Source organism: Bombina bombina, chromosome 2, assembly GCF_027579735.1.
Source record: "Bombina bombina isolate aBomBom1 chromosome 2, aBomBom1.pri, whole genome shotgun sequence".
Lineage (NCBI taxonomy): Eukaryota > Metazoa > Chordata > Amphibia > Anura > Bombinatoridae > Bombina > Bombina bombina.
The window spans coordinates 544,082,480-544,094,461 of NC_069500.1; the positions used below are offsets into that span (position 1 = coordinate 544,082,480).

The 11,982-nt window shown below is 37.3% G+C and overlaps 1 protein-coding gene across 1 annotated transcript in view; it reads right to left on the minus strand.

Annotated features, from left to right (window-relative positions):
* LOC128647172 (actin-fragmin kinase-like) overlaps positions 1 to 5,926 on the minus strand; it is a 109,649-nt gene extending 103,723 nt beyond the window's left edge. Inside the window, exon 1 of the mRNA XM_053699957.1 lies at positions 5,853 to 5,926. Within this exon, the coding sequence (XP_053555932.1) occupies positions 5,853 to 5,914 (62 nt within the window). The 5' untranslated portion in view covers positions 5,915 to 5,926. The remainder of the gene's footprint in view (positions 1 to 5,852) is intronic.
* Positions 5,927 to 11,982: the final 6,056 nt, after the last annotated feature.

Here is an 11,982-nt window from a genome sequence, read left to right on the forward strand (position 1 = left end):
TGCCTCACTTGCTTGGCTATATATTAGGCTAAAGTGTGTGTGAGGTGGGAGGGGTATTAAAGAGCTCTTAGGGTTTGGGAATCTTTGCCTCCTCCTATTGGTAGATAAGAGTAATTCCCATGAGTAATGGATAGTGGACTCTCACCACCATGAAAAAAAATAATCAGGTAAGCATAAATTATGTTTTTAGGGGTTATACCACTGGAATTAGCCCTCAGGTGCTGCTTCTGTTCATCCACTGCAAGTAGCAAGCTGTCACTTAATAGCACTGATCAGAGTATAATATTGTCACTAAAATGAAGCCACTATATAAAAAGGGTAAAACTGCTATTTTTGTGTAGTACCTCCATTTTAGTGAATTGCATTGGATCAAGTTCTTAGGCTTTAGGGGTAGATTTATTAGTAGTCGAGCGGACATGATTCACTGTGGCAAATCATGTTAATATCGCTAAATGCCGACAGCATATGCTAGCATACACTAGAAATGCTTGTGCAATGCCACCCCCTGCTTACTGGCGGCCAATCTGCCGCTAGCAGGGGCTGTCAATCATCCTGATTGGATCAGGATGATTTCAATCTGCCACCTAAAAGGTCTTATGACCGCTGCTTCTTAACTTTCGTTTCAGGCTCGCCTGAAACGATGGAGCTCCAAAGCAGCATCCGCTGCTTAATAAATAGAGCCCTTAGAGTCAAATAAATTATTTCTAAGGGTAGTACGTGTATGTTCTTATTTTAACTACTCCAAAAAAATGTATTTAGCAAATCATTTCTCATGTCTTCTCAAAGTAAATAATTTGTTCACTAATTCTATAAATAGTTCCTAAGGCTAACTGGCCTTCTGTGCCAGGAATTAATTTATGTTCGATATACGTACGCCTGCCAAAATATATACTGCATCAATAATGTTTCTGGCATGATAAAATTATGGGCTATCATGCCAGGGCTCCTATTAAAATGAAGTTAATTTTCTTTTTAACTAACTTAGAGGAATACCTAGCTAAATCAGAGGCTGCTTATTTTACTAGTTATTACCTTTTCATGCAGAATAAATTGATAATTAACCAGTCTGAGATAAAAAAAATAAACTATACCACTATCGCACAGAATTCATAAAATAAAATCATAAAAACCTGCAGTAAAACTATTCAATGTATTTAAAATGTGGCCTTCATTGATAGGCTAGATGCAATTGTTTCAGCTGACATTTATGTGCAAAACTGTCCTGAAAAGATGCTGCAAAATAAATTCAATACACATTTGCACTTATCTTCAGTTTGCACAATCAACAAACCTTATATTAACTCTTGATATGTCTTGTAATGTAAAAACTCATACATACAATATTATAATTTCACTTATATGCACTAGTGATTAATTATATTCTTGCTGGGAATGGGGTTGCCAGTATTCATCTCAACAGTCCAGTATTTCAGCAGTCCCTGAGTGGTAGTTAAACGTAAAAGGCTTCCTATGCCTCAATGCATTATAAATATGGAGCAGAAAAAGTGAGGGGCAGTCAAAAGTGTCAAAACTCTACTTCTTACAACTAAAGGAACAATTACTGATGTGTAGGTTACTGGCAGCCAAGAGGTACAATGACTGCATAGTTGTGAAAAATAAGGTAGAGCTTTTGTGGGGTGCACTGTGTGACCCACCAACCACTGTGCCCAGTCACCTTCAGGTTGTCCAGTACAATGCAGCAAAGATGTTGGCACAGGGATGTCATTGGGTTTGCAAAGCATTTCAGTTTTATCCAGCATCTAAAGAGTTAACCCTAATCCAATACCTTACAATAACCAAAATTTTAATATTAAAGCCATTAACCTAACTCTGTCTGTATTATTGTATTCAGGCAATACACAGCTTTTTTTTTTTTCATTGAATGTGACCTTTTAAAAAGGAGATTGTTTTGCACCTAAAAGATGTCATCTACATATGCACAGTTTATTGGTTAATATGCAATTACAAGTACTTTTTCAGATCTATTGAGCCTTGTTCCTGTGCACTAATAATTACAGAAACTAGAACATGCACGCATGATTTTGGCATTGTTTCATTGTAATTCATTTTTACATCTTTTACATATTGTAGTAAAACATTGTCTTGCTTCATTAATGCTATACTAGAAAATGGAAATGTATCATAAAAGATCAACTTTGCCGTTTCTATAAAAAGATAATTATCTTATACTTTTTTTAATTTTGGAATAACTACATTTCGACTGACTCTATCTACCAAAGATAACCATAACAAGTATGTGAATCAGCCACTGAATAGCTTACAGCTATTGGGGTCATTTATTTATTTGCTGCTGAGTCATTTCACCCCCCTGTGCAAGAGCTTTATTTATCTGTTTACCACTTGTTGCATTTAGACAATTGGTTTTTGTGAGGTACCCGCACCAATCATACCTCGTTTTTTTGTTTTGTTTTTTGTTTAATCTGACAAAGTGTTTTAGAAAATAACTGTAGTGTGTGGAAAAAAGTTGGGAAAACACCAGCATATGAAATGCAAAATAAAAAAGAAAACATTTATTTTTTGTGTAATTTGCTATTGTGAACATAATAAATAATAGCATGCGAGTCATTAACTCCTAAATATTTAAAACACACATTTTATTGTCCCACATTTAACATTGGTTCCCCTTGCAACACACCAACTTGTTATACCTTATATTATTAAATAAAAATATAATAATTAGAAATCAGAAGACAACCTTTTTTTGTCACTTTGCACAATCTTGAATTTATGCAGAAAATTATAGTCCTCAAATATATAACTATTTAAATATTAGGTACATTATAAAATTACACAAAGCTTAGGGGTGATTTAACTCATTTTTACAATATAAGTATACTCTTACTACTGTCTAAACTCACTTAACGAGGCAAAAAACTAAAAAAAAAAAAAAATTGTTGCACCAAAAATCATGTATTTTTAAATTCACTTCCAATTTATTTTGATTCTCAAAATGTTGTATTAATTAAGGGAAACATGGATCTGCTAGCCTTAACATCAACACAACAAAATAAGCCTAGTGGTTACTGCCAGGTGATCATTATTACTATAACAACCTCGTTCTTTCAAATATGGGGTTTAATGATATATTTCTATGGTAAAGGGGTAATAAATAACTCTTTGTCAGGGACTCCAAAAATATAACCAATGTTAAGAGGTATTTGCCATTGTTATGGTAATTCAGGGAAGGACACAAGACCATTTATTTGAAAGATGAGGATTGCTGCATTAAATAAATAGGGCCTCAAGTTTGCCTATTTATTGTGGGGGGCAACACAGGGGATACTACATTCCCCAGATTTTGTTCCATATGCCTATGGTAATGTCAGGTGATCACTTTTGCCAAGTTGATCAGCTCATAGCCATCTAGGCCTGTGACACCGCCTTTAAATGTGGGGCCCCATTGTAGTGCTTATTTTGGGTTGATATGGTCCTTTTTATAGGCCAGAACACTGTTAAAGGCACCTTGTATACAGGTTATTGCCACCTCTATGTGACCGCAAGTGGAGAAAAATGTTTTTTTTCAAATAAAAGGTCACATATATATCAAGCACAAACAGTGTGTGTGTGTGTGTGTGGGGGGGGGGGGGGGGGGTAGGTACTCCATTGACACCCCTTCTCCCTCTGGATGAATAGCAATTGATGCTGCAGGTAATCACACTTATCTGATCACTATAATTTAGATAACCGTATGTGCGATGCTCGTCAATCACAAGCAATAACAAGCTCCACCAGCAATACATAAACCCTAGTGCATTTAATCCCTAAACAGCCTTTCACAATAAACCCCTCAGTGCTAAAACACCTAATTGTCATTAACCCCTAAACCACCAGATCACCCACAGTAACATCCTCCATTGCTAATATTCCCTAACTGCTATTCTCCCCATAACCATCATAACCCCATATGCAAAAGTCACATGGTCTGGTGGTCTTATAATCGATTGGCCAAGGAGGAATTTTGTTTTGGCTGGGTATGCAAAACATTTATATTTACTTAATAAAGGTTAGGTTTTAGCTAAATATTTTTAAGAGAGGAAGCATTAAACTCCTTTTTCTTCCTTCTCTCTATTTTTCCCAGTATATTAATTTGTATACAGAAACATTTTCTAAAAAAGTACATTTTTAAATAAATTAAAAGGGACAAAAGTCAAAATTAAAGTTTTATGATTCAGACAGAACATGCAGTCTAGTCAAAATTAAACTTTCATTATTCAGATAGGGCATACAATATTAAAAACCTTTCCAATTTACTTTTATCATCAAATTTGCTTTGTTATCTTGCTTTGTTGGAAGCTAAACCTAGGTAGGCTCATATGCTAATTTCTAAGCCTGTGAAGGCCGCCTCTTATCTTAGTTCATTTTGACAGTTTTTCACAGCTAGACAGCAATAATTCATGTGTGCCATATAGATCACATTGTGCTCACTCCTGTGGATTTACCTATGAGTCAACACGGATTGGCTAAAATGCAAGTCTATCAAAATAACTGAAATAAAGGGGCAGTCAGCAGAGGCTTAGATACAAGGTAATCACAGAAGTAAAAAGTATATTTATATAACAGTGCTGGTTATGCAAAACTGGGGATTACAAATTCTGGAGTAGAGTGTGTCTTAAAGAAATTTTCCACTTTACTTTAATTATCAAATTGTGCACAGTAGGCCTGAGCATTCAGATAATTTGTTATGATCCGTATGCGGAAGAACGAGGACGCATTTATTCTTGTGAAAGTGAAACACACTAAGATCTGTGCAAATCCAGATTTAAAGGGACATGCCACCCACATTTTTTCTTTTATGATTTAGAAAGAGAATGCAATTTTAAACATCTTTCTAATTTACTTATATTATCTAATTTGTTTTATTCTCTTGATATTCTTTGATGAAAAGCATATCTATATATGCTTACTAGCTGCTGATTGGTTGCTGCACATAGAAGCATCATGTGATTGACTCACCATGTGCATTGCTTTTTCTTCAAATTAGGATATTTTGAAAATGAAGCAAAATAAATTATGGAAGTAAATTGTAATGTTGTTTAAATTTCTATTCTCTATCTGAATCATGAAAGAAAGATTTTGGGTTTAGTGGCCCTTTAAGTGTGTTTCACTTTCACAAGAATAAATGAGGCTCTGAAAAGACAAAATCTGTGAGCCACCTTCTTCCACATTCAGATCATGATGAATGATCCAAACGCACAGGCCTAGTGCACAGTCCTTTTCATATGCACACTTGAGGCACCAGTTTCTACGGAGCATGTGGAACTGTTCCCAGTGTATACGTACATAAGTCTGCAATTGGCTGATGGCTGTCACATGATACAAGGGGGTCTGCAAATTTGACAGATACAAAAATCTACTGCTTATTTAAAATTCAGACAAGGTGCTATTGCATTGTTTTTTTATTATGAAGTTATTGGTTATGCAATTTTAATGTATTTATTGATCCTTTAAGAGTTATAAAATGTAATCTAATAACTCTAAACACTGCTACAACTGAGAAACAAAACATCCCAACAATGGTGGGTAGATCTACAAAGGAAAAAAGCTGCCATAAAGCTATACTTTTTTAGGAGTCAGGATAGCATTTTCTTTTTGTTACAAATAAAAATTTCTAAAACTATTTAGGGAAAGAAAAAAAAAACAGATTCTGTTAAACTCCCACACTTCTTAACTAAATTGTATAAAAAGAAGCATATTTGGAAAATAAACAGAACTGCATTTGTAAATTGGTCATTTCAATTTTGAATGTCAGTCTTTTATACTGAGTCAATTCTAGAATATTAACAGACCTTGCGGTACATAACAAGAAATACAGAATGTTACAATAAACATACCTGGACCTTGGTGGTTCTCCAAAAACATCATTTTTTACCCAGTGCCCACTTGCCAAAGCCATCTTCTAGTATCTACAATTAAAGCAAACAAAAAACCTTGAAAGAAAATTTGTGCAGGCAATAAACTGAACAATGGAAAATAAATAGTCTATTGCTATTAATATAGGGTGACCATATTGCCGCTTTAAAAAAGGACACATATGAAAAATACATATGTCAGGGCTGTTTTCAGTGCTGTTTAAATACGTTTTGTATAAGAACCCTGACATATGTATTTTTCATATGTGTCCCTTTTTAAAGCGGCAATATGGTCAGCCTATATTAATACAATTATTTTAAGCAGCTAATTAAATGTAAGCTGATCAACATGCAATTTCTACAAGTTTTTATCAATGCTAATTACATAGTAATGTTTTATGCCACTTACCTGAGTAAAGTAAGATGCACTTGCTTAAAGACGTGTATAATTCTTTCTGTTTCTTGAACAAGAATAGCCACACAATAAGGATATTGGAGTTTTTAATATTAAAGATCGTGACTTGGAGGCTTGGTTGATGGTTTATTTTACTTGGCACTAGATGTTGCTATGACAGTGTACACAAAGTATGAAATTTGTATAGAGTGCTTCCTTTTATAAAGCAAACACATGGCAGGTACACTGATATATTACCTTCTTTGTTTCAGCGTATCCAGTAGATCTCATTTCAAGCAGGTATTTGGTTTACTTTGCAAGAAGTCAGGTCAACAAAAGGGGGTTTCCAAAACATTTCACAATAACATATTTGTTATGGGCTTTAGCCCTTTAAAACATGTGACTCAATGCAAAGTTTACTAGTAAAACGGGTACAAATAACAATAAATGAAAATAATTGAATAAAATAATATATAGACCATTATATTTCATTTCATTACTGATGCATTAAACTGTAAAAAAAATATCAGCTTACATCTCTCATATAATAGTACCAATTTATACTTAGATTTTATTTGATCATTTTTCTTTTGTGTCAAAATCTGCATAACATTAAATAGCACAGATCATTCATTTAGAAATGTTTCATTTTTCCCTTAGAACAGTAAAATAAATCATTTCTAAAACATGAGGAAATAGACAGGCTCAACTAAAGCAAACGAGACACATTTTATTAAAGGGAAAGTAAAGTCAAAATTAAAGATTCATGATTCAGATAGAGTATTAAATGTTACATAACTTTTCAATTTACGGAAATAATCAAATTTGCTTTGTCTGCTTGGTATTCTTTGTTAATGAGTAAACCTAGGTAGGATGATAGGAGCTTAGGATCGTGCATGTGTCTTTGGTACTCTATGGCAGAAGTCTCCACCTATGTATAACAATGCTATAAACATTAAAGGGACAGGAAACCTCAACATTTTCTTTAATAATTTGGATAGAACATAAGATTTTAAACAACTTTCCAATTTACTTCTATTATCAAATTTGCTTCATTCTCTTGTTATCCTTTGCTGAAGGAACAGCATTGCACTACTGACAGCTAGATACACACATCTAGTTAGCCAATCACAAGAGACAAATGTGTGCAGGCACCAATCAGCAGCTAGCTCCCACTAGTGTAGGATATGTGCATATTATTTTTCAACAAGGTATACCAAAAAAACAAAGCACAGGAATCATACAAGTTTAATTTTGACTTTCCTTTCACTTTAATGCAAACCCCACTGCCAGATGGCTAAAAAACACATGCACGCTCTTGAGCTCCCCTAGGCATATGTTTAACAAAGGATACCAAGAGAACAAGCAAAATTGAGAATATAAGTAGATCAGAAAGTTGTTTAAAATATCCAATCTGTTTAAGTTTAATTTTGACTTGATGGTCCCTTTAAGTAAGCACAGTTAAGTTATAGGGGCCGATTTACCAAGCCCCCGTATGGGCCCCAATGCCTCTTAAGACCGCTGCTCCTTAACTCGTCCGCCACCTCTGAGTCGGCGGACAACAATCAGCCAGATCGGATAGTATCGGGTTGATTGACACCCCCTGCTAGTGGCCGATTGGCCGCGAATCTGCAGGGGACGGTATTGCACAAGCATTTCACAAGGAATTCTTGTGCAATGATAAATGCCAACATCGTATGCTGTCGGAATTTATCGATGTGGGGCGGACATTAATAAATCGGCCCCAAAGTGTTAAATATAGAGGGCAAATTTAGCCAGGACAAAAATAACACTTGAATTTGATACAATAGCACACACATAGCCAGTCTGACTGTCCTGTTCAAAATTTGTTAGATGCATAGACACACGTGTACCAAAAAAAAATAACTTTAAATACATATGTTTACATTTACTGTCATTAAAGGGACATTAAACTGTTGGGTACAACTAAAATAGCATGGTTACTATTCAATATGCTATAGTTATTCCTCCTATGCATACAGACCTCTTCAAAGCTTCATACTGGGCGCCGCTATAGTGGAGCACACATATTCTTGCATCCTGTGTAGGGTTGCAAGCAGTCCCAAACAAAAAACTGGGTAATATGTATGTGACTGGGCACAAAGGTTGGTGAGGTCACAAAATGTCCCCCCAAAAGATCTACCATAGCCTGCACTCTTGATTCTACCATGTATAATTTCACAAGTAAACAATAATTTTACCCCTTTGGTTGCCAGTAATGCAGAAACAGTAGACATCCTATATTATAAAAGACAAGAGTTTGTCTGAAGCCGTCATGCGCAGTTCAGACAAACTCTTGCCGCTGCACGCGCACCCTTGGCCAGCTGTTCGCACGCGCAACCCACTTAGCATTGTTTGTTAGCACCCCGCACGCGCACGCGCCTTACCGCACACTCTCAAAACTGATTTGAGCCCCATTGTTTGTGAACCTTACCGCACACTCACACTCACAAACTGATTTGAGCCCCATTGTTTCACACTCACAAACTGATTTGATCCCCATTGTTTCACACTCACAAACATTTGAGCCCATTGACCCCCCTTGCTGCGCACGCACACTTTGAGCCCCCCGCACGTGCACGCGCACGCGAACCCGTGAAGCCCTAGCCATTGACAACCCCTTAGCCGTTAGACTACTAGCAATGCGCACGCGCACGCGAAGCCCTAGCCATTGACAACCCACTTAGCCTCAATGCGCATGCGCACGCGCACGCGAACCCACGCGCACGCAACAGAGACCGGGAGGTACGGGGGGGAAGTGCAGGAGCGCCATAAAAAACAAGATTTTCTCTTCGGAGTCGCTCACACTTCTTGGCCCTCCTGCATAAATTCTACATAGCCGGTCCACGTGGTACATTGGGGCCTGGGCTGCCGGGCCTGTGGGAGACTTCTTATAAAGTTAGCTGGGCCTCCTTAGCCCCTGCCATACATCTGAACCTCCCTGAGGACCCCTTAACCCCTCAAGTAATTGCAGAAAGTGAAGAAGGCCTTAGGCAACCCTATAGGCCCCTTACATAGAGAGAGGGGGGGGGAAAGAGGGGGAGAGAGAGAGGGGGGGAAAAGAGGGAGAGGGGGGAAAAGAGGGAGAGAGAGGGGGGGAAAAGAGGGAGAGGGGGGAAAAGAGGGAGAGAGAGGGGGGGAAAGAGAGAGGGAGGGAGAGAGAGGGGGATAGAGGGGGGAAAAGAGGGAGGGAGAGAGAGGGGGATAGAGGGGGGGAAAAGAGGGAGGGAGAGAGAGGGAGGGAAAAGAGGGAGAGAGAGAGGGGGGGGGGGGAAGAGGGAGAGAGAGAGAGGGGGGAAAAGAGGGAGAGAGAGAGAGGGGGGAAAAGAGGGAGAGAGAGACAGGGGGGGAAAAGAGGGAGAGAGAGAGGGGGGGGGGAAAGAGGGAGAGAGGGGGGGAAAAGAGGGAGAGAGAGAGAGGGGGGGGAAAAGAGGGAGAGGGGGAAAAGAGAGAGAGAGAGGGGGGGGAAAGAGGGAGGGAGAGAGAGGGGGGGAGGGGGGGAAAAGAGGGAGAGAGGGGGAGAGGGATGGAACCGCGGTACATAAAAAATTGGCCCGTGTACACGGGCTTTAAGACTAGTGTTTTTATAATGCATTGAAGCATAGAAGGCCTTTTACATTCAGCTAAAACTGCATAATACAGGATTGTGCATGCTAAACTGAAGTGCATGATATGGCTTGTATGAAGATAGGCAGCTACATTTGTAAGGTATTGAAATAAGAGAACTTTAAAGAAAAGAGAGCAGCAGTCAAAGGAAGAAAAACAACAGCATAATGATCAGTAACATGCTATTGTAGTTCTACAGAGCAGTTTAATGACACTTTTAAATTCATTTACATGGCTTTGGTAAGCAGCCCAGAAAAAAAGCATGTTCCTAGTCTTTGGCCAGAGGTTTCTCTGAGGTGACTTCTGGGACTATATATCGCACTATACCTATAAACACATAATCTCAGGATTCTCACCTTCACAGCTATCTTTCTCTTCTTTTTGTTTTCCTGATATTAGTGGGGGACTGACAACATCCGCATGAGGGGTGGAGTACAGCTTTATAATAGCCTACAATACAATAGTCAGCCACTTACCTCTAAATGAGCTTGGCAATTATAACTTAATATTAACCTTGTTGTAATTACCAGAACACAAATATCCCGTACATGAGAAATAAAAGAACATTAAAAATGGAAGGGGCTATATAATGGTCACAGTGAGATATATTAAAATCTCCTTATAGTGCATTCTGTAATTTCTTTATAATTAGGCTGACCATATTTCCTTGAGACAAAAACGGGACATTGAGATTTCAAAAACGGGACGGGGTTAATATTCTTTATTCATAGGAAAAAAGTAAGATTTTAACAAAAGTTAACTTTTATGATATGAATATAAACTATTGAGCCAACAATGATCCTTCAGTGACAGAAGAACTCATACAACATTTTTTAGGTAGACGTAGAGTACCAATCCACAGTGTTTTCACAATGTTCTCATGATCTAAATTGGGAATGTGACGTGTATATTTTTTAATCACATGCCCTTAACTCAATGTTTCCAAAATTTAAATTATCCTTTATGTTGTCAAGGCAAATTCCCCCATATTAACTGATTTTAAAGGGTAAAAGTGTAGCCTCTGAACAGGCATTACACTTGCGCTGGCCGCACGGTCTGATAACCCTCAAAACGGGACAAAATTAATATTTTTAAAGAAACGACGGGACGGGGGAAGAAACATAAAATAACGGTACTGTCCCTTTCAAAACGGGACGTATGGTCAGCCTATTTATAATGCATTTTAATAGGAAAATTAAGCAGACAGCAAAATATAACTAAAAATCAGTCTCAACCTGTTTGAGGAGACAGTAACACCTTGAGATTTTAAATGATTAACTATGCATAATAAACACATTTTTTAATATAAGGTCATTATTTATTTTGCCCTCTTCAAGCAATTAGGTAAGAAAAGTGTAGATTTTTTAATTCTCAGAACTGGAACTGCACCCTGTTCACTAATGCTAACCCTGCTACATATATTTCCCTATTTTGCGTTAACAGATTGCAAAAGGGCTATCCTTGTTTTCTGCAGGCTAAAGCCCACATTGGCTCATTAAAATAGGGCAAATGGTGGGTGGACTTTGGCCTTTGAAAACAAATGCAGTGAGGAAGTTGTTTTGAAAAATGTTTAGGCTTGGCTGATGATATTTTACAGCAAGACAACTGCAATGTCTTGTGATTACAAGGTGTTTACTGTCCCTTTAAATATAGCAGGGAAACAAACAAACAAAAACAACTTTCTAAAGTGCTTTCATTATTTATTTTTCCCACATTCCTTTAATTTAACTCTGAATATTTTGATCCCCCCACTGTTCCTAAAAAGGCTGGAGTTCATTTTGTAGGCTCATAATTCCTGACTCTGCAACATTTTAAACAGTGATTACATGATGAATACAGGAACTCATTTATATGTTCACCTAATGGGAGAAAACAAAGAAGATAAGGTCAAGATCCTGTAGAAATGTACAAGGATCCCTAGTCTGCAAAACAATAAGGAATTTGGTGAAAAAAAAATGCCATTTTAAATGCTCTTAAAACATTTATTTTGTATGCAGATATTTTGCAATCTAGTGCATAAAATTACCTGGTAACCACAACATATCAGTTTTTACCAATGATGAATTTTAGATTAAAAAATATAATTCTTCC